Here is a 21,425-nt window from a genome sequence, read left to right as displayed (position 1 = left end):
CAAGCTGGTGTTTTAGCAATGCTAAAATGGTTTCATTCATGGGGCGGCACTGAGAAAACCTGAGTAAATGAATGTGAAACATAGCCCTAATAAAATCAGAGAGCTGACAGACATGGTTGAACAGAAAAATGTGCTGTATTTCCACTCCGGGGGAAGCAGGCACTGTAGTGGATTAGATGCTGACTGAAACACAAAATACCGCTCCAGTCTGCTGCTAACCATGTGTCTGACCGCTCACATTGTGCTTCAGCTCTTCTGTCTATTTGTCCAGAGCCATGCAAGAAGATGCAGGAGGCGCCAGCGATACACCTACCACAGTCTATTACAGAAGTGATCTTTGCGCTGTGTTCACAACAAATGCCACATTACACACGGTTGTATGTTAGTTTTGTCTGTGGTAGCATGAGGAAGCTTGTGTTTACTAATACCTTTTCCCCATGCGTTAGTCGCTCTTTAATTCTCTTGCTGGCTTGCTCTGAAGACACATGCATCATGACAGGGTTCCAAAATGAAATCATTAACTAAATTGCTTTCTTAAAAAGCCACAAGTGTGCAGCAGGATTTGTGTGAATGTGTTTGGCTGTGGGCCATGGGCCTCTGGTTCCCAGGCAGCCTCTGCCCCGGCTCTGTTGTGGTTCCCTGCCACCACACTCATTATGCTCAGCCTCAGCACAGCACGGCGCAGGGCTGCAGCTCGCCTCGCCTCACTCACTGGGCTAGTAGGAAATAATCTGGTAATCTCAAACTACTCCTCCATTTCAAACTGGGGCCCCATTCACACAAAGAGATCCTTTGTCCCAAAACATTTATGACCACCCTTTGGATACCGATCAGGAAATCAATCAAAAACACATTAAACAAATATGGTTTTGATGTTAATACTTTAAAGGGAATTTTCTTTAGAGCCAATCTAAAGTTCTAGACTCCTGTGGCGTTAGGGTTAGCAGTTCCAGCTGTGACTTTTCAAAATATGAAAAGCTTAAATAATTGAAGAAAATACTCATATCAGTGTCAGATATCTATGAACATAAATATTAACTGCAATAAAAAATAAATGCATTTTCAAAACGCACACAGAAACAAACTAATGTACAAATGGACATTATGTAACAAACTTTCTGGAAACTTTATCAATCTGCCAGAGATAGATTTCAATAAACAAAGCAAACAGAATGGAAGGCAAATAGAGAGTGAAGGACAGACAAATATTTGATGTGACTGTAGCTGAGAACCTCATCTACACACACACACACACCTAACCCTCAACCCTACTCCACTGAGCTAAAGGTAGCAGATGTGTCTTTCACAGCCTGTAGAGTGTGTAACCAATCTGCAAACAATAGCTGGAACTTGACAAAGGTCGCTGCACTTGCAACACACTCTTTACAGCAAAGGGCAGTCAAAACTCATTGGCCACTTCGGTAAACCATTCCTGTTTCTATTTTGTGCACTCGACAGACCATCAAGGCATTAAACACTGAACACCAGCGCAACTCAAAGGCTGTGTATATTCTGCTATTGTCTCGGCCGATTAGTCAGCCACTAATATGCTTTTTGAACTCCTATGTAATCCCCTTTAACTAAGTTTAAGTCACCCTCTTAGTCTTAAGTTAATATAGCAGTTGGTGTAAACATGTTCAATCCTATTAACCTAATAATATACATGAGTCCAGGTAAAGTGCCATGTACTAAAAGCCGGCTATGAGTCTTAATTACAACAGACGGCCATGACAGTGAAAAAGATCCAGCAGCAGCCATGTTTTCTAATGCCTGCCACTGTGAACAGAGGACGTGTGCAAGTGTGTGTGTGTGTGTGTGTGTGTGTGTGTGTGTGTGTGTGTGTGTGTGTGTGTGTGTGTGTGTGTGTGTGTGTGTGTGTGTGTGTGTGTGTGTGTGTGTGTGTGTGTGTGTGTGTGTGTGTGTGTGTGTGTGTGTGTGTGTGCTAGTGGTGTGCAGTAATTACATTTCACAACAGACCAGATTGCCGATGTTTTTGTTTGAATTCTCTTAAAGGGTAATTTAAAGATTTTGCGTTCAATAGCTGTGAACACACTTAAAAGGAAAGTCACAAACATGCGCTTGTTTTGAATAAACCAAAAATAGTGAGTAAAATGTATGCCTAAATTCACAGCATAGAAAGGGTCGTCACTGCGCTCTTGACTCCACGCTTACCAAGAAGTGGTGTCAGGTGTGGAGTATGCAAGGTGAGGTTTTAGCTTCATTATAGAAGAAAAAGGCCTGCACTCCGACTAAAAACTAAGAGAACCTCTTCAGATACAAGAAGGGGATCAATGGGTTTCATTTCCAAAATGTTCACTGAACCATCATTCATGCAACTTTTTATTCTAGAGACTTAAATAGACTCTTAGGCAAAGAGTATTGGTCAGTCAGTAGAAAGAGGGTGAGAGCCAGGTGTTTTGCCAAACTCAAACACAAAATATGTAGTTTATCCGCAGTACATGATGTATGATGCAGTTTTTATAAATAACTTTTTTGTTTCTATTTTGTTTGCACGCCTGTGCACTGACGATCATGTTGTGCAGTCTGTGTATGCAGACTATGCAGTCTATAAACCACTCTCTCTGGTGTCAGCAGGGCAGCCACCGAGCATCAGGCATATCAGCTATAAATGGCTGCTACATCACTATAGCTCATGCTAAAAATACAGGACCTGGTTTCTCCCCCTTTCGGTGTATTCTCAATTGTGTGTGAAACTTCAGCTGAGAAATCCTGCACGACTAGCTTTATGTGGGAAAAAATGAGTATTTTTTTGGACCTGTGACAGAGCAAGTAACAAATCCTCTTGTATTTTGACAGCAAAATGCGAAAAAATTATAGCATGAGAGACCTTTTTTTTCTCTTCTCCTGCAAGCCAAGTTTTAAGAAAGCTCTCTAAAAGCTATCAAAAGTTTAAACATTTCCCACATCCACCTCCTGTGGGTGTGCCTGCAAAGTGCTTCACTCCCCTCGCTTGAAAACCTCTGAGGGATTGCATCATGGGACGGCATGTAAGACGATGGTAGCAACATACTGTAACATGGGGGAAATACCTCATTTTGGTTGATTCATAAACACCTTGTGCATTGGCTGGCAGACTACTCACACTGGTCTATGCTGTAGAGCAGACTGTACCCAGAGCCAAATTGCACACACACACAAAGACACACGGATTGTAGCGTGGCTCTGTTTTAATTGAGTCTCAGCTTTTGTGGTGTCTGTTGTCTCTGACTAATAGCATACATTGGCCCTCTCTCATTATCAGAGTGGGTCTTTATCAGAGACCCTTGTTTGATACAGTTAGAGCTGATGCATTTTGAACCGCACACCAAGAGTCAGCAATGATCTGCATATTCAATAACTTCCGTAATTATATGCGCAATTCATCAGATGGGATGTGATTGCAGGGGAAGTGGAATAGAGTGGAATAGAGAGGAGCAGAGAGGTCTGATTCCTGGAGGACTAAAGTCTAATCACAAAACTAACATGATAATTGAAATCTAAATTGAAAGGCTTAGCTCTCGGGGAGAGTATGTCAGACATGGAGTGTAGAGGCGCTAGTGAGAGTGAAACAGAGGGAGAGAAAGAGTGGCAGCAAAAATGAGATTTAAACTGTCCATGTAGCACACAGCCCAGTGACAATACTTATGAAAAAGTAGCTGTGCTTCATAGCAATATAATAACAAGTTCCAAATATGTTGCTGTAATCCATTTAGAGGCTGCAGTCAAGAGAGTTTTGAACAGCTTGCTGTGGAATTTTTTTTTTTTTGAAAAAATTTGAAGAGCTTTTTAAATATTTCTGTCACTTATATTCGCATCCAACAAAATACTTTCTGATATATTCCTGTTTTGCTGATTACTTTTATTGTGTTGCAATATAACCTTTCACAAACAAGTAAAGGCAAGTATTTCAAATCCAAAGAGAATGTGCATCTTGTTTTCTGCAGCACACTCTCTGCTTGGTTCTGGAGAGTGTACGTCAGACGCCGATTCAATAATTGCTCAATATCCCACACCGTCACCATCATCCTTCTGTGCTTGAGTAGACTGTGGCCTTTACATTCCTGCGTTCAAGAGGTCACTGAAGTAATTGCTTAACAACAATTGTGTGAAAAGGGACACATTCTGCATTGAACAGAACAGTCCTCAGCTTACATGAGTGTCTCATCACTTATGCTGTTCATTTATCCTTTCACCCAATAAAACAAAAGAACACATGCAAATAAAGATAAAGAGGGACACATTTGCTTTCCTTTCTCCCTGAAATATTAATATTTTATATCTCAAAAAAAAATTTAGTCATCCTATAAACGCTCTTTTTGTGGCAGGGCCTTGCACTGAAACAAAGCTGTCCTCCATTTCACCTCAAGCACTCCTGTCTCCACCTTCACTTTTCCTGTTTTACTTGTTGTGAATATCACACAGTGGAAGAACTGAGGGAAAGAGACAGTGCAGAAAAGTCCTCTGTCCAATTCTCCTCCCACCCCCTCCTCTCTCTGCTGTCCGTCCCAACCACAGGATTCATATTCATCCCTCAATAACGTTTAATTAGTAATGCCAAATTCATTAACCTGTACTGCTGTTACGCTGGCCTTAGCCATAAATTAGCTTAATGTGAGCAGACGTATTGCAGCTGTAATAAGGGACATAAAACTCAAAGAGAAACACATACTGTTCCTCCATAGTCATGGATCATTATAACTCAGCAGTGTTTTAGAGCAGGAGCATTCCTTTTCATTGTAGCAGCTCTTTAGCAGCTCTTAACTATAAGCCCATCAAACACATTTTTCTATTAATGCCTATAAACTTGTTTTAATGTCGGTTGAAATAAAATAATATTATGGAAATTCATTACTCATGACAACCGGGTTTTTCATCACCGTTCCTCACCTCAAGATTTTAAAGACTTTAATGTTAATAGTGACGTTAGTGTCACTAAATGCGAATCGGAAATTAAAAGTCAAATTGAAAGGGAGCTGAAAAATGGTGTTACGCAGAATTAGTGAAAATCACGAGTTTACTGCTTAAACTGTAAGGTCTTTTAGTATTTGTATAAGAGTTCATGTTGTTTCAAATGTAATTGAGGTTTCACAAAGCAATGTAGATTCACTTACATCAGTAGAAGAGATGCAAAAGTCCATTTCAACTGCTTCTGACAACTTTGTCTAATCAGTTAGACTCTTTAGAATCTTGTCTGTGTTTTTTATTCAGCTGAGGAACTGTGTACAGTTAGTGTTGCATGTTACCCTCTTTATCAAAAGGACACTTTTATTAGCAGCATTTTCTGACAATCTTATTTTCTTTTATGATCCTTAAAATGGCCAAAGTTGAGTTTTTGTTTCTTGGCAAGACACACAGATTCAGGAAACAGATTGCTATTGTAAAAACCTCGGACAACCTTCACTGTCCTAGGATTACACATTGACCTTTCTGCTCCTCTATCCCCCAGTGATCTCGCCTAACAACTCGCACCAAAGAGCCTATTAGACCTGGATCCCACTTTGTTGTTAAAAAGGGTCTTGTCCTTTCAGAACACTCACTTTCCTGCTTTCTGTTTTTCAAGCATAGGTGGTGGAGGAACACAAGTTCATTGTTCCCTCGCAGATGGAAGTTGGAGTTACCAGGGTAACAGCTCTAATCCTCCTTTTTTACCATTTCTTTCATATTAACAGCCTATCGAGTGCTACCTTTTAAGTCACAAGCAACAGCGCTCACTCACTTTTAATTAGCTATGATTCTGTTTGCCAGGAGACAGCATGATGAGCTAATCGAAATTTACGAAATAATGACGTACTGCGAGCAGCTACTTCTTTCTCCTGAGGCCTGCTCCAAGAATAACAATAATGAGACCATTATTGAGGATTGCACTTTAAAACGCTGCCCTGCCACCATAACAGAGGACATAATTGTTCTGCTGTTTTCCATACAATCAACAACCCATTGTGGATGACTTGAGAACTAAGGGAGCAAAGAATGGGCGCCATAATGATTGGTCTGTGCTGCCATGAAGATCCTGTACAAAGTGTCCACTGAGGAAACAACTCGATAGACTACTGATTTGCTTGGGCTGCAGATGAAGACAACTGTCTGGCTTTGTAGAAAAATGTCCTTTCTGCTTTCTGTCCGTCTTGCCGCTCAAATAGCCCCCAGGCCACATTAGACAAGACCCATTCATATGGTGAAAAGCTCAGAGTCACACAGGCTCATGTGAAGGGGCCACATAGTTGCTGGAGAGAATGGCCATTTATATAACCTCCATCCATTTCAGAAAAATATATCTGATCTCTGGCAGAAGATTATAAAAGGTGTTTGTGGTCTATGATTACTGACTAGTACTGTATTTAAAAAGTCAGCTTAGTTCACTAGTCATGGATGTCAACTGAGCTTTATCTGATGTGTCAAGATGGCACAGGTTTTGTTTTTTATTTTATTTGGAGGTTAAAATATCCCAGAGGGTAGATTATGACAATAAAAAAAGAAGCTGAAAATGAAATATTTTACCTAAAAGTGCTACATCTAAACTTGCTGGGTGAGAGCTCAGTGAGGTTGTACAAACACGGCGCTGCACCTATTAGCTGTGCTCCATTGTGAAGAAGCGAGAGAGACAGAGCTTGAGGGCAGAAGGAATGCTAAGTGGGCCCCTTAGCCTAGTCAACCTTCAGTGGGTTTCATTTATCTTCATCTTGTTAGACTAAATTAATTAACAATCTCAATGTTACACACTTTCTCCTTTCATTACATCAAATAATGGCAGAAATGTAGGGGGAGGTCCTGCCCACTGGGAGTAGACAGAGACTGAAGACATCTCTCTCTCCTCTCCTCTCTCGCTCTGTTCACATGTCTGCGTTTGGTCTTCCTTCCCCTTTCTCTCTCTCACACTTATTTTCACAGTCTCTATGACTACACAAACAAAAACCTGTTAAATGTCTTTCATAAACATATGAAAAATTGATCTGAAGTGAAAATGCATCTTCTTGTCAACAAAGAGAGGCTCACAATAATGCAAGCACAAATGATTGTCTATTAGAGATACTGTATACATTGAGTACTTTGATTCTGGAAACTTTTTTGAAATACCGAGAATTTTAAGCAGACAGTGTTTTCATCAGACAATACAACAGCTTTGAGTTGGGCATTAAGTAAGGAGCTCAGACATCTCCTGTTTGAGTTTGATGTATTTTTCACGGCGGCTGCGTATCAGGTGCCATCGGGAAGCAGCGTTTGTCAAAAATGAAAGTGGATACTTTTACAGCTATTAAAACTCTGTATGTGCGACTCAAAACCAAACTCCTGACTCATTACGGTAATGAAAGGCCCATCTGGTGCGCTACTGTGATATAAAGTACAGCATAAAGAGGCAATAACAAATGCATATTGGAGCAGATATGTATGAGCGTGTTCAGAAAGCCCCCTTTGACCTAATTCTGTTGCTTGAGAAAAGATACAAGGATTCTTCACCGGAGGAATGTCGAACTGCCACATCCATCCACCCCTGTTTCTACCCTTTTCTCCCCTTTCACCCCTACCCCCACCCCACAGCCCACTCCTGGACACAAGTCTTATCAAAGCAAAAGGGCTAACCCTGAAGCAAAGCCTGCCTTTAATCTTGGCCTGATTGTTAAGGCCTCAAATCTCTAGCCAGTGTGCGTGATATCTTTCTGCTGCTGCTTCTCCTTTAATTAAAACAGACATTGACAGAAGGATGTGGATTAGCAGCGCAATAATGTGTTTACTTAGAATAATCACAGTGTTTCCTCACTGCTACGAGAACAAAAGGAAATTGTTGAGGAACAGCCAAGGTCAAAGGCCATGTTCTTTGTTTTTTTTTCTTTTTTCTTTTAAAGCGTATTTCTTTTGAGTATGCTCCTCCCCGCCTCTTTTTACTATCCTACTCTTATCCTGCAACACACAGGATATAGTTCATCTTTAGCAGAGTTAGTTATACACCAAACTGGTTTCGACAGGTGGTGAGAGCTAAACGCTGTCATCCACTTCGTAGCATTACTCCAAAAAAAAAGAAAAAAAAAAAGCGGAAATGAGCAATGGCAGCGCACTTTCAAAAATTTAACATGCTGTATGCCTGAATAACTCCTGTCAAACTGTAGCAGATATAGCTCACCAAATAAATTGGTGCCATGCCATGAAAGATAAAACCGATACTGTACATTTTAGTATTACATATTTTATTTGTTTACTGCTGCAAACAGTGGATATATCAAGTATTCATATAAATATACTGAATATATGTCATTTATATGTAAGTAATAATTGGCTCTTTCAGTTTGTCAGATTTAATTAAAATCAAAAGCAACCATTTTAATTCACAGTCAGAGATATCTATGTTGAAAATGACCTTGTGAATATACTTTATACAGCTATGATTCTGCAGGATTAAGTTTGGTCCCAGTTTCAGAACTCAACTTGCCTTTTTTTCTCTTAGGCTCATAAATGTGCGACTCAATCTTATTGAATTCTAAAGATAAATAAAATAAATTTAAATGCAAGAGAGATTTTCCTATTGAATTCCTGAAGGACATTTTGAGTAGCGAGAGTAATGGTATCAAATTGTCCTTTCTTTTTAAAATGCCCCCAACAGTTCGGAGGGGGAAAAAAATTCTGTTAATTTAATCAAATAAGTGACCTTTTGAAAAAGAAATCAAAGAGGATTCATTAGCTTTAGTAAAGTTTGGCTGACAGCAGCTTTGAAAGGCAGATGCTGCTGCTGTGGCTTTTAATGAGCCAACCCTAATTAGGGAGCAACACTGGAGCCTAGAGAAGGTGGTTGACTAGGAAAGGAGCCAATGGTAAATAAGCTCTCTTATTTACTTCCTCTGTGTGTAATGACAGCACAAATTTTTAATTAGAATCACAGGACGGGTAAAGACAAAAAATGTAAATCTTTATGTTGGGCTGAATACAAACACAGAACACAACAGTACATCACAAGAACCGATATGCCAGCAGTGGCTTCACCGAAGCAACCCCAACATCACTGATTAGGGTAGTTAGTAAGTGAGGGGAGGGCAGATGAGGAGAGTGGTCAGACAAAAGCATGCAGTCTAAAGACACAGAAAGCCTGACCTGCAGGTTCTTTATGCTGTGAAATGGAGAGGAAGGGCAATAAAATGGGGCGACAGCTCATGTGTATGTGTCCCTCAAGTTGTTGATGTGTGCTTTCAGTCTAACTCAAGGCTATCAGGGTGAGCATGCTACCCAGCCAGCCACACACTACACCAACACAATCATAACACACAGCTTGGGTAAATACGTTAGAATCCATGTCCGACAATGTTCAAATATACAGACACATGCGCACACACAGAACATGTGCACGCACACACGGGACAAAGTCTAAAGCTAACAGTGTGTCAGAAAGTTTAACCCCTGTTAGCCCGCTTACCACCCCCTGCCCGACCTATGATCCTGAATGGCAACAACGGAAATGAAACTAACCTCAGTAAAAAGCTGCTACGAAGAAAGCCCTCCATGTCAGCGTGTGGGGTTCTGGCAGGAGAAATCACAGAGAACCATTTTCACTATGAAATGAGTAATAATCAAAAAGAAGAACAAGGAGAAAGGGGAGAAAGGAGGGAAGGAAAGAAAGAGGAAATGAAAGAAAAGAAAAACACAGATCATACATCTTCCTCTTATATAAGATCTTATGTCTTTAATTAAAGCAGAATTATGACTAGGAAACCATCCTCTCTTTTTATGAACTGACATCATTAATTATACCTCTTTCCATCGAGGGAGTGGATTTGCATACAACATGGGTTTGCGCAGAGAGCCTGATGATATGTTTGCATCAAATAAACGCTGCCTACTGATCTCTATACAGTGTATTTCCACCGCTGTGTGTAGATATATGCATGTACATCCAGCACTGTAACCGCAGATCCCAGAGTAGTCCCAGTCTGCTCAGAGTAGCCAACGGTGGTCCAGCTGCAGCCCATGTGTGGCGAGGGTGCTGTGGCTTCTGGGAGCTCAGCCGCAAGGGACCCAAGCTGGGACTCTGAGCGCCAATGAGGCAAAAGGATGTGGTCATGATGTCACCACTTGCAGGGGTCGTTCAGAAGCCTTGCCCACAAAATACTGGAGACACATGGCTAAAATTGACTTACAAAAGGTTTCCATTAGCCCATGTTATTGGTCTGTATAATAAGCAGTTTTATTGTGTCAAGACTGACTGAAAATTGATTAGGGCTTTCATGTGCTTTGTTTTAAGTGGTGAAAAATGAACAGCGATTTCAAGTAACAAATTTGTCAGTGGAACTCTTGTCGCTATTTGAAAATTTAAGATTTCACAGTAAGCCTTATAAAGACATTGAGCCTCTGAAATTTGGCAAGGGTATCATGCAAAAATATTTTCAGCATTATAACAAGCCATTTTACTTCAACATTTCATCTCTCCACTGCCCTTTTGTTCAATTTCATAACTTTTACATTTAAGAGTAATAAATTACACATACCAAAATTCCTGCTGTGAAAATCACTACTTTTTAACATGATTGGAAAGAAAAACACTCCTTGCTAAACTTCCTCTGTTACAGTGCTCCCTCATCATCATGAATAACAGAAAATGCAACAGCAAATGACATCTCAGCCCTTAAACACCTTAAGTTTTAGTGACATGGGTGTAATTTGGCATTTTCTCCCCTTGCTCTCTTGGCTTATGAGACAAAGCCTCTGAGAGAATGGAAAGAATGAGCCGGGCCCAAGGACACTGTGCCTTTCAGTCTGGCCAGCACTTAGCAAGGCAGTGGATCCACAAGGCCCAGAGGGCTCAGCCGAGACTTTTCTCACAATAAGGTGTCTGGGGAGGCGGGAGTGGCATAGCCAGGGGCGCTGCAGCTCTGCTCTTTTCTCCACTCAGCTGGGCCCAGCGCACATAATACCATCACCACGCCACAGCACACCAAGCCAGTGACAACGTGAGAAAACAACCGTCAAACAGTGCAGAGCAGATCAAGCGTGTCTCCTCACTTCTCTGAGTGCAAAAAGCACACGTACTCTACTGCGAGCACACACAAACTAAAACAATTACCAACACAAATCACAGCGAACTTGAAGCACAAGCAAAGAAATTTAAAAAAATATATACATATCCATATAAAGAAAGCTCAGCTCAGATATTTGGAAAAGAAACAGTATCAAATATGATGGAGACTCTCAATATATATATATATATATATATACTAAACAGGTGACAGTACAAACAGAGCATTCTATTTTTATATTCTCACTCTGTGTTCATGTATGTCACTGGCACCTGAATCCCCCAGCAGGCCTGCTGAAATACTTAAGTCGCAAGAGGGAAAATGAAATAGATTAGGCCATGCTCAGTTTCTATCTTTATCTTTGGTTATATTCCATAACCCTTGTTGTTTCACTCTCTGTGTGCTTGTGTTTCCTCAGCTGGGCCTGCTGTCTACAGGCCCATTGTGGTCAGAAACAACTGAACTTAGTCTATGGAAGCAAAGGTGCGGTTTGGAGAGCAAATGACCAAACTAAGGAAAAAGTGACTGAGCCACATTGTCTTTTGCTCTGAACACAAAAAAACAAGAATGTCTTAAAATTAAGTCTCGGCCCGAATTCAAGGGCAGGCTTTTTGGTGAGAGAGAAGCAGGGAGGATAGACATCACTAAGTTGGCCTGGACCAGTCTGAGCAGCACGGCAGCCCTTTCGAAGAATGAGCCTCTGCCAAAAGCTGCCTCTGCCTAACCAAGTCTCCCACCATCTGCAACAAATGTGCTCTATTAAAGCAGTACCATATGGACAACAAGCTAGCTATTAACACGGCTTCAGCACATCCCCTTAACCTAGCCCAGATTTCAAACTTCCAGTCAAATTGACTGCTGATTTAATGCACCGCCAGCAGCCATGTGGGTCTTGGCACGAGACAGCACTCTCAGCCTTCAGTCATTAACAGGCTCACGTAGAGCGCGGCGCACAGCGAGACACAGAAGTTAGCTACACGGATCCTACCAGTAACTACATCCCAGGTTTCTTGGTATATCCCATAAATAAAGCCACATGAGAAAAAGTAGCAACATCCAAAGAGGAGAATACGGAGAGTCCGTACTGATCCAGGAACGTCAACCTTCTTACGACAAGTAAACCACGGTTCAAAACACTCTATTGTGCTGAGTGGAAACAAGCTCATGAAGTACATCTACCCACAGAGCTGCTGCAGTGGCAGCCTAACTGGTGGCTTATGTCTCAGTTGTTCCACAGTGATGGAGAGTGCATTTGCTCCCTCTGCATGGATCCAAAATGGCAGTGATTAACCCTGCAGGGTGTGAGGGGGGGGCACTCTAATCCCTGTGGTCCAGGCGGCCATGTTGACGCCTCTCCCTTCTCTGAGTCACAGGGCGACCCACCCACTGCTCACAAAGCCATGCTCTCTTCTTCTCGACCATGACGCCGCGGCTATGAGCCCTCTGTTCTATGACCCAGAGACAACACACACACACACCAAATCAATTACAGTTCTGTGGTTTTAACCCGACTCCAAAGTTCAGCAAATTTTGTTTATTTTTTCTCCTCCTGTCTAAGCTGCTTAGATACTGTACATAATTAGAGTGGAAACTAATTTTGTCTCTCTGAAGCCTGAATGTATACAGTGCTGTGGACTTACACAGACTAGGTCTTGGCAAAAGTCAAAATACAATTTGTATTCTGTGATAATAATATTCAGATTTCGATGCCCTTTTTTTCTCCTTTTTAAGCTCTGTTTGTATTTTTACTATTATTATTAATCACTATTTTGATCATTTTGGATCTGCAACAGGTAAAAATGCACTACAAAACAAAGGCACAACTTCTTACTCTAAGGTTTTAAAACCTTCAACTTGAGACACAAGATTATTGTTCCACAACATCTCTGTTAGACATGTCCCTGTGCAAATTGAATTGATAAGCTAAAGACTGCCTGATGACAGTCTAATTAAATAAGCTGTTCGGAGCTCTCGGTGAAGCAGTGCGATGTGTGAAAAGGCACCGTTGATTTGAGAGGAGGGAGAGCCAGAGAGAGAGGGGGAGAAAAAAACTGTCCAAGTAATCCCAACATCCCCACTTTACGCCAACTCAACACCCAGTCCGCCTGTAATATGGTGATACCTGGCCTCGCACACGCACGCATGCACACACACACACACACACACACACACACACACACACACACACACACACACACACACACACACACACACACACACACACACCTTATGTTACCTTTACTAGCGGCAATGGCGTCCCAGTGACCCCACCCCTCCTCCATACCCTAACACACACACACTGCATGGACACGCACACACATCTCAGTCAGAGCTGCCAGATGAGTAGTGAATTAATTTGTGTGAGCCACTCCAACATTAGGAAGGTGTGTTGAAAGGTGTCTGCTCATGTTTCAAATTAAACGCGCTGCTGGTCAGCATTAGCACCTCGCCACCCGCCGGCAACTGACACTTAGGGGGCTGGGGGGTGGTGGTGGAGGGTGGGGGGGGATGGGAGGAAGGAGGGGAGCCCATCCGCCGTTCACACTGGAATAATTAGAACATGTCAGGAAGAATTAATTTCCTCATTTTTCAAAAGGATACACAGAAATTACCATGTTATTATATGACAGGGTCCCTGGGAGGATTGGATTAAATTTGATTTCTTGCGCAGCCCACACAACAAATTAAAGTCATAAATAAGATGGAAAGAAGCGGGGCACAGAGCATATGTTTATGGCAATGAGTGAAGCCAAGGGAGCAGAAACAACTATCTTCATTTCATTTTATTTAAATCAGGCCGACACCGTGTGTCTGAATGACAGCAGTTGCTAATGGGTCGAGATTAGAGGCTTCTTGATATTAACACAGAGATCCAACCACTTCAACTAAAAAGCAATGGAACGTAAAGTGTGTGTGCTTCTAGATGAGCCTATTCTGCACAGCGATTGCTTGATATAGGTCTTACCACAACAAAACATTCTTAATGTACTTATTTTACTTTGCTCACAGATTTTTTCCTTTTCAATATCACACAAGCCATTGACAGAATATGCATTTTGTGTCGGCTTGTTTGAGGTTTGTCGGTAACAGAGAAAAAGCATTTCACCCAGTCAAACAGAGTTAATCACACAATTTTGCCACAGTGAGTGTCATGTCAATGGACAAATGACAAGTTGAGGAATAAAAGGCACTTGCAAACTGTTTTTATATAACAATGCCCAGCTTTTTATCTGTATTACAAACACGTTATTCTTCATATTGCATGCTTTACCTGAGAGGATAAAACCACTAAGGAAGAAGAAAAGCTTTGCAAAATCAGAGTAAAGGACAATATCATTAATTATTACATTTTGGATGCAGTACAACCTACAATAAGGAACATATACAGCCTACCCAGTCTAACACAATCCTGGATACTCGTGTCTCTGGTCCGGGGGCTCGTATTAGACTTGTTAGCTTACTATCACAATTTAATACTGGCTTGCCTGGGAAGAGTTTTTCAGCTCTTTCGAAACGAGCTGTCATTAGAGCCCAGCACTCCCCTGGGCACCACAAACTTTAAATAATTTGCGAATCAATTAACTGGCTACTCTCAACGCAACAGGGATTTCACACTCCAGGGTCGTGGTGCATTATCAGTTGGAGACGATTCATGGCTTTTTGGGAGAAAAGTTCATGGTTGAAATCATTAATTCATTTTACCGGACTTTTAGTTATGCATTACTTTCCACAGCTGGGGTAGCAAGAAGATTAACGGCATGTTCTTTTGGTCCTGTTTCCTGACGTGAACAGCTCCTAAGTGAAACTCTGTCCTACAGTACCAGGGAACACACTCTTAGAAGCAGGACAGCAGCCAAATCCATATTAGATTTGTATTCATCTGAGAATGAAATAAAGGCCATTGAACCTTATATGAATAATCATAATAATGATGATAATAATAATACACTCGGAGGTCAGGTCCCTTTCATATGATTCAGTCGAGACCAGACAAAACCCCACCTAATCAAACTGCCAACAGTTAAAGCATATTTTAGTTTAACCGCTTCAAATGTGGTCATTCATGAGTAAATCAGGTGCAAGCTATTAACTGAATGCAGACGATAAATAAAATTCAGACGGGTGTTACACATTCTTGCCAGGTAATGACATGTGTAACAATTTGTATTCCAAATTCACTCTGGGATCCTCCGCAGTAATTGAAGCTGATGAAATTAAAATCTTTGTTAGGCAGCCTTTGTTGAGCAGTCTCTGTTCAGCATATTGACCATAATCATTGCTGGGTCAGTGGACTGAAGAGGCTCATTTGATAAATAATAGATTGAGAATAACCATTCAAAGTAATTCATTTTCATTTTATGGTGAAGTGCCATTTATTTAATTTCTGACAAAATGGCTCCCCACTTCCTCCCCTTCGGTTGTCTCATCAATAGTGGGCTGAAAAGCCGTGAGACTGTGCGACTCTGGCTTATTACATAAATAGCACACATTAACAAAGAGTGCATATGACTTGCTCGGATGGTCTAACAAACCCTCAGGTGTTTCTAAATGAGGCTGCATGAGGGAAATTTACCATCTTATACATGCGACACAAACTAAATTACTTCCTCTCATATTTTGAGATTAATTAAACCTACAGGTGAAAGGATCGAGATTTGAGATTGCATGAAGCTCTGATTGAGCGTCTCAAAAGAGGGACACAACGGATGCTAGCCTACTAGGACTTCATGGTGCATTTTCCTCCGTGACGAATTGTGACAGGTGCCTAATGACATTGCAGTAACCCTGAACCATGACCACTGTGAGTCATTATTCTCAAAGCTTCAGGGGTCAATTTATGAAGTACCTGAGTAGGAGCATTTTTATCTGGACCAATAGTGGGCAATCAACAGAGCTGGCGACCAGCACATGTAGATTAGTTGTATCCCGTTAAGTGTTCGCAGTTTTGCTTAACATTTTCCAGCAAGCTCTTGACTCGGTTTTATTTTTGGTTCGAGATGCTGCTTCGCTTGTGGCTGCAGGCAGGCAAACTTTGATGCAGTCAGTATCTAAACATTGAAAACTATGGGCAGTTTCTCACTGATTTACAGTAAACTGTGTTGTCTCTTGTGGGTCTTTTATAGATTATACTGTAAACGCACAGAGAGAAGTCAGTCCTTGATTTTTGAACCTAAATGTATTCATTTTACATTCACCTAACCTTGTGTGTTGTTTAGCTGACCACAGCGCCTCAGCTGGTAACTGCACAGGGACCTTTGCTTTTGCATTTTTCATTAAATTGTTTGTTAGTGAGACAAGACAGCTTGCATTATTGTGAATATTATTATTATAAAACAGAATCTGCTCATTAAAGTAGATCTATTGTATTGGTATTAGTGTACTGTATTTCAAGGGAGAAGTGATTTTTTTTCTCTCTCATAATGTGTGCAGCAGTGTCTTTTATTGATTTCTATAAAGTGCTTTGAATAACTTTGTTTGATATTAATTAGACAGTCTATTTATGGGTATAGTGGCATGTAGAGTGTGACCCTACTGATAAGTAGCTGTTTCAACTCACTGACATGCAGCAGCCGCAGGGATCGGTTGCCGGTAGACAGGTGCATGTTCAACTTAGCAGAAGACATTGTATGGTGTGGAATGGCATGATTAAACAATGGTAAATGGCCATGAACTTTGGATTCAGAGAGACATTTCCCAGCTGTTATTGAAGAGCTTCCCAACCACATTAATATGACTCCCATGATATCTCCAACTGACATTTGAAAGAAAAGAATAATATCAACGAAGTTCCTCACCTTTATTTGTTTAATATCTGAGATACATTTTTATTAGAAAGCCTGCACGAGCAGCAGCTGCGCAAAGATTTTTAGAGTAATATATCGATGCAGAAGAGGATGGTAGTGTTCTCTGTTCTGCTTTTTATTTCAGCAAAATGGCACATGCAACTGGCATACTATATTGCTTAGAACATTTCCATGTAAACCCATTTTAAACTGATATTTTGGTATACAAGCAGAGTTATACAGTGAGGCCTGACAGAGCTTTGGTATAAAAGGATGTGTCTCTATAGTACCTACAGGATTAGTATGAATTTATTATGAAAGTATTATGGAATTATCTACTACTATCTAACCCTGTTCTTTTACATCTCAGAGATACTTAAGCATGTGTTGAGGACATAGTTTGCATTTATTCCAGATAGTTTTAATACAGACAGTTTCATATCAGGTTGGTATAAATCTAGTGGTGTTGTAGTAAGGAGTTTGACGTGAATGCTGATGATCATGGAGGTGTGTATGTGTAGTTGTAGAATCATGGAAACTGGTGTCACAAATAAGATTATTTTTGGATAATAAAAACAAAGAGGAGATGTGAATGCTTAAAAATGTATGAACTTCCACATCTAGCCAACTAAATCTTCACTTCACATTTTTGACTATCTAGTTTCACCAACTTTTCTCCAGGTTGTCTTCTTTTTTCTTTAGTGTTTGAGCTGTGACGTCAAATAGACATTGAAATGCCTGCGATTATTGAAAACTACAAAGCCCGATTCGACCTTAAGTCGATACTCCCACACAAGATTATGTCACACAAAAGAAATGTGAACAAAGAGGAAGAAGAAAAAAAAAAACCTTAAAAGCAACTAAATGATTAAGGAAAATGAAAAGCAACAAAAATAAGTTTGAAGATTCAATGTTTCAAAGGTCTGTCAGTATCTTTGTGCCTATATAACGGTCTAATTGTGCATACGTTGTGTGTCTATCCAATTGTCCACCTCATTTGATGCAGGTGTTCAGTGTAGGTGAAAGACAGCAGGGGTGTATGAGACACGTGGCAAGACAGAAACAGCTGAAGAGGCCAATTGATACTTACAAAAACTGAAACACTCAATCCCCAGCTTCCAGCGATCACTGGTCGGTTGATTTTGAATTCATGAAAATAACCTGAAATGGAAGCAAAAGCACAACAGAAAGAGATATTTAAGTGTGTACTTGTATGTAACATATCATTTTTATATTGTATGAGTATTGTGCAGTTATTTAAAAAAATACACCAATAAATACAGCATTAATGAAAAGTAGGAAAAAACAGCAGGGTATTTGGCACATGAAATCAGTAAGTGTTATTACGTACATCAGAACAGAAACGGAACAAGTGGGAAAGAATTGAGACCATATTGACTGTTGGCTGAGGGTCAGAGTCTCCACAGCTGAGCAGAAACAGCTTTGTTAGTGTCTGACCTCCAGTCCTCACAGCTGTCATCAATGGGAATCCATCCTAGACAATGTTTAAAGTCTACTTCTCTGCTACCTCATTAATCTGCCTTCCAGCCAGCAAAATCCACTAATAAACAGTTTTCACATAAACCAATTGTTTTATTTAATTTTGCTTTCTTTCATCAAGCCATGCCCGCTAATGATTTATTTAGAGGCCACGCTCTGCTAGTTTCAGCATGTCTGTTGAAGTGCTGCAACTTAAGAGCTTTGTTAGAGATTGCAAAGCCCCAGGAAACTCCAATATAGAATAAGTGCATAGTTTCCAACATCCTCTGAGCCAAATCCATCTTAAATTTAGCCACAGTTAAGAACTGACGATAACAGAGAGAAAACAATTCACCGATCTGACCGTGGAGCAGGGGAGATGAAAAAGCCCAGAGCTCATTCATGTTCGTTTTCTCACATTATCTTGTTTTTCACAATAAGCCAAGACCTCATTACCAGCTGATTTATACAATTAGTCCGCCTCAACACTGCCAATTAAACAAGGCCAAGGGTTTTTTTTAAGGTCACGCTTAACTGATCTGTCACTAATTTGCACTACGGCACCTCAGTCTTCTATTGCCGGGGCAAATAAGCCACCAACAACAAGACCCGATAAATATACTGACTACCACCGTATTGTTGTTAGAGCACAGCACAGTCTGCTGCGTGGGAGGCTGGAGGGTACCAGAATGAGACAGATAAAGGCAAGAGTTGCAGACGGGTCTGAATGTGGTAGCCTTGAGGCTGGACGTGACAATGGAAGAGAGGAGACCCAGGTGACCTCAACTGAATGGAAAGCTATTACATACGGCAGTGTACCGCTGCCACCATGACAGACATAAATGTTCCTCAGTGAAAGATCCTTTTCACGTTATAGCAAGATTTTTCATGGTAATTTTATAAAAATGATTATATAAAGTTTCTTGCCACAATAATAATGAAAAATTCTACTCTGTGTGATCTTCAGAGCTTATTTATACACAACAGAAATTCCGTTAAGTAAGGTGAAGCTGAGGAAATCTTGTTTTTGCTGTGGTTGCGGCAGAAAACACTGCTGTAGTTAGATGAATAGCACCTCTCAGCTCAAAGTCTACTACTGCCTCTCAAATGCCGCTACACTATTTCACAGTTCTGAACTATGCTCCAGCTGCAAACACCCACTCCTGTATTCACACATACACACGATTAACTTATATTAGTAGCTATTCAGTCTCATCAGCAAGCCACTGCCTGCTGGATAAACCACATATTGCATAGATGGTAATTCAATAAAGCCTTTGTCAAACATGTGACTATAGGCTGAATTCCTGTTGTGTCTAAATAAATGAGAGCTCTTATAATTACAGAGAGTAAATATTAGCGAACCTTTGAATTCATAATTTGATGTTAATTGTGAACAATGAGGTAAATAATACATGGGGAGATGTAGTCTTTGTTCACTGGTTATTTAAGTTAATTATTTGAAGGGGTGGGGGCGGGGGGTTACAAAAGAATTTATAATTGCAAATAATGAGCGAACCCCAGTGATATTAAAATGAATCAAATGTAGTAAACCCTGCGGCGTAATAAGAGTCACTGTCAACTGGCCTACTGCAGAAGCATGTTGCAGCTCTTTTCCTGCTTTGAATTACACCTACAGGCAGCACACATGAAACCGACATTCCCTATTACAAGAGCAGGGACTTTTTACACCCTATGGAAATTATTGGCTTTATTACTTTTTTATAAACAAACTGTCGATACACTTAACTGACCTAACCTTTTTTTTTTTTGTTTGTTTGTTTGAAACGGAAAATGCAAACTAAGTCAGGCCCCACTAGGCCACAAGTGAACCGTAAAAGTGAAGCACAAAGGCTATTTTTCTGTTGAAATAATTTCACTGCACTGTAAATACTGAGGGTTTAGCGCTCACATACAAAAATCCAAAGAGACTGATGCAACTGAGCATCAAAGCAGCAGAGACAGAGCTCACAGCCACCTGTGGCATTTCTGTCAAAGAGTGGCCTTTTCTCTAGCTTTGGCTGGTCATAGCTACCACACACACACACACACACACACACACACACACACACACACACACACACACACACACACACACACACACACACACACACACACACACACACACACACATAAAACGCACGCTAAAGAAATACATGAAATTACATATATGCACACACACTCAAGCTGCAATGAAAGCTTTGAAATGCAGTGAAAAATTATAGCATACTTTACAGCATTGACATTTGTCCGGGAATAGACACACACACACACACACACACACACATCTGCAGTGTTTCAGTGTCCAAACTGCGCTGATGAAATTACAGTGAAACCAAACTGCGAACGCCAACTGGATAAACTGTCTCTGATCTGTACGGGTTTACCAAAAATTGGTAAATACACACAATTTCTCTGGACAAAACACAAGATTCAAATTCCATGATGAACCAATTAAATTGCGCTACAGCTTCTCATGTGGAAACTGCTCGTGTATCATACTGTATGCCCGCTGGAATCCCCATTTAAGCTCAGGCCTTTTCTACAGGATGCAGAGGAAAGCAGTTTTACTACCGCAGCTCAGAAAGATTCACTTTCAAATCAAATGAACCTTCAAATTCCTGACATGTGTTTATGTACGATGTGGGCTATGCTGGATTTAATTTCCCCTGTCCATAACAGAGGGCTGTGTTTTCAGTCATCATGTGACAGTAGCTCAGCATCAGTAGACAACATCAACACACACAACACAGAGTCCGACCACCACACAGCTGTCCTGACCAAATTCAGGTTTAATGTTTCATGTGCTTCAGTTTACTCTATATTGCATTAATGCTATATGCGGGATTTAAATTGCCTGTCTATAGATGTCTGTATGTTTATGCATCTGCTTCGTACACGTGTGCATGTACGCATACGGGCATTTCGCCCTGCTCGAGCTGTGTGTGGATATGCATGAGCAAGCCAAAACTTGTACTCGAACTTCTGCTTGGAATTCATCCAGATCTGCAACATGTTAAAAAAAAAAATCCTCCCAATCCTCCGTTCCAAATCCTCACTCTCCTTTGCGTCCAAACACTCTAAAGTAGGAATTCTGCCGAGTTAGTTATTTTGACAATAGAGGTAATCTATGCCATCAGCAGGCTGCTCCCCACCTGGATGCAGTGTG

At 40.8% G+C, this 21,425-nt stretch overlaps 1 protein-coding gene across 10 annotated transcripts in view; it reads right to left on the bottom strand.

Moving 5' to 3' along the window:
• The window catches only part of sox6 (SRY-box transcription factor 6), a 135,267-nt gene that overhangs the window by 95,214 nt on the left and 18,628 nt on the right, over positions 1-21,425 (bottom strand). For 7 of the 10 annotated variants that reach the window (XM_051944874.1, XM_051944873.1, XM_022192271.2 and 4 more), the window contains exons 2-3: positions 17,868-17,938; positions 9,451-9,501 (exon numbers count right to left, since the gene is read on the bottom strand). In XM_051944874.1, the coding sequence (XP_051800834.1) occupies positions 9,451-9,485 (35 nt within the window). In that variant the 5' untranslated portion in view covers positions 9,486-9,501; positions 17,868-17,938. The remainder of the gene's footprint in view (positions 1-9,450; positions 9,502-17,867; positions 17,939-21,425) is intronic. The other 3 variants (XM_051944876.1, XM_051944877.1, XM_022192273.2) reach the window with 1 other exon arrangement.

Source organism: Acanthochromis polyacanthus, chromosome 2, assembly GCF_021347895.1.
Source record: "Acanthochromis polyacanthus isolate Apoly-LR-REF ecotype Palm Island chromosome 2, KAUST_Apoly_ChrSc, whole genome shotgun sequence".
Taxonomy (NCBI): Eukaryota; Metazoa; Chordata; class Actinopteri; family Pomacentridae; genus Acanthochromis; species Acanthochromis polyacanthus.
The sequence above is the reverse complement of the archived record's forward strand: the minus strand, read 5'-3'. Positions and strand labels throughout refer to the sequence as shown.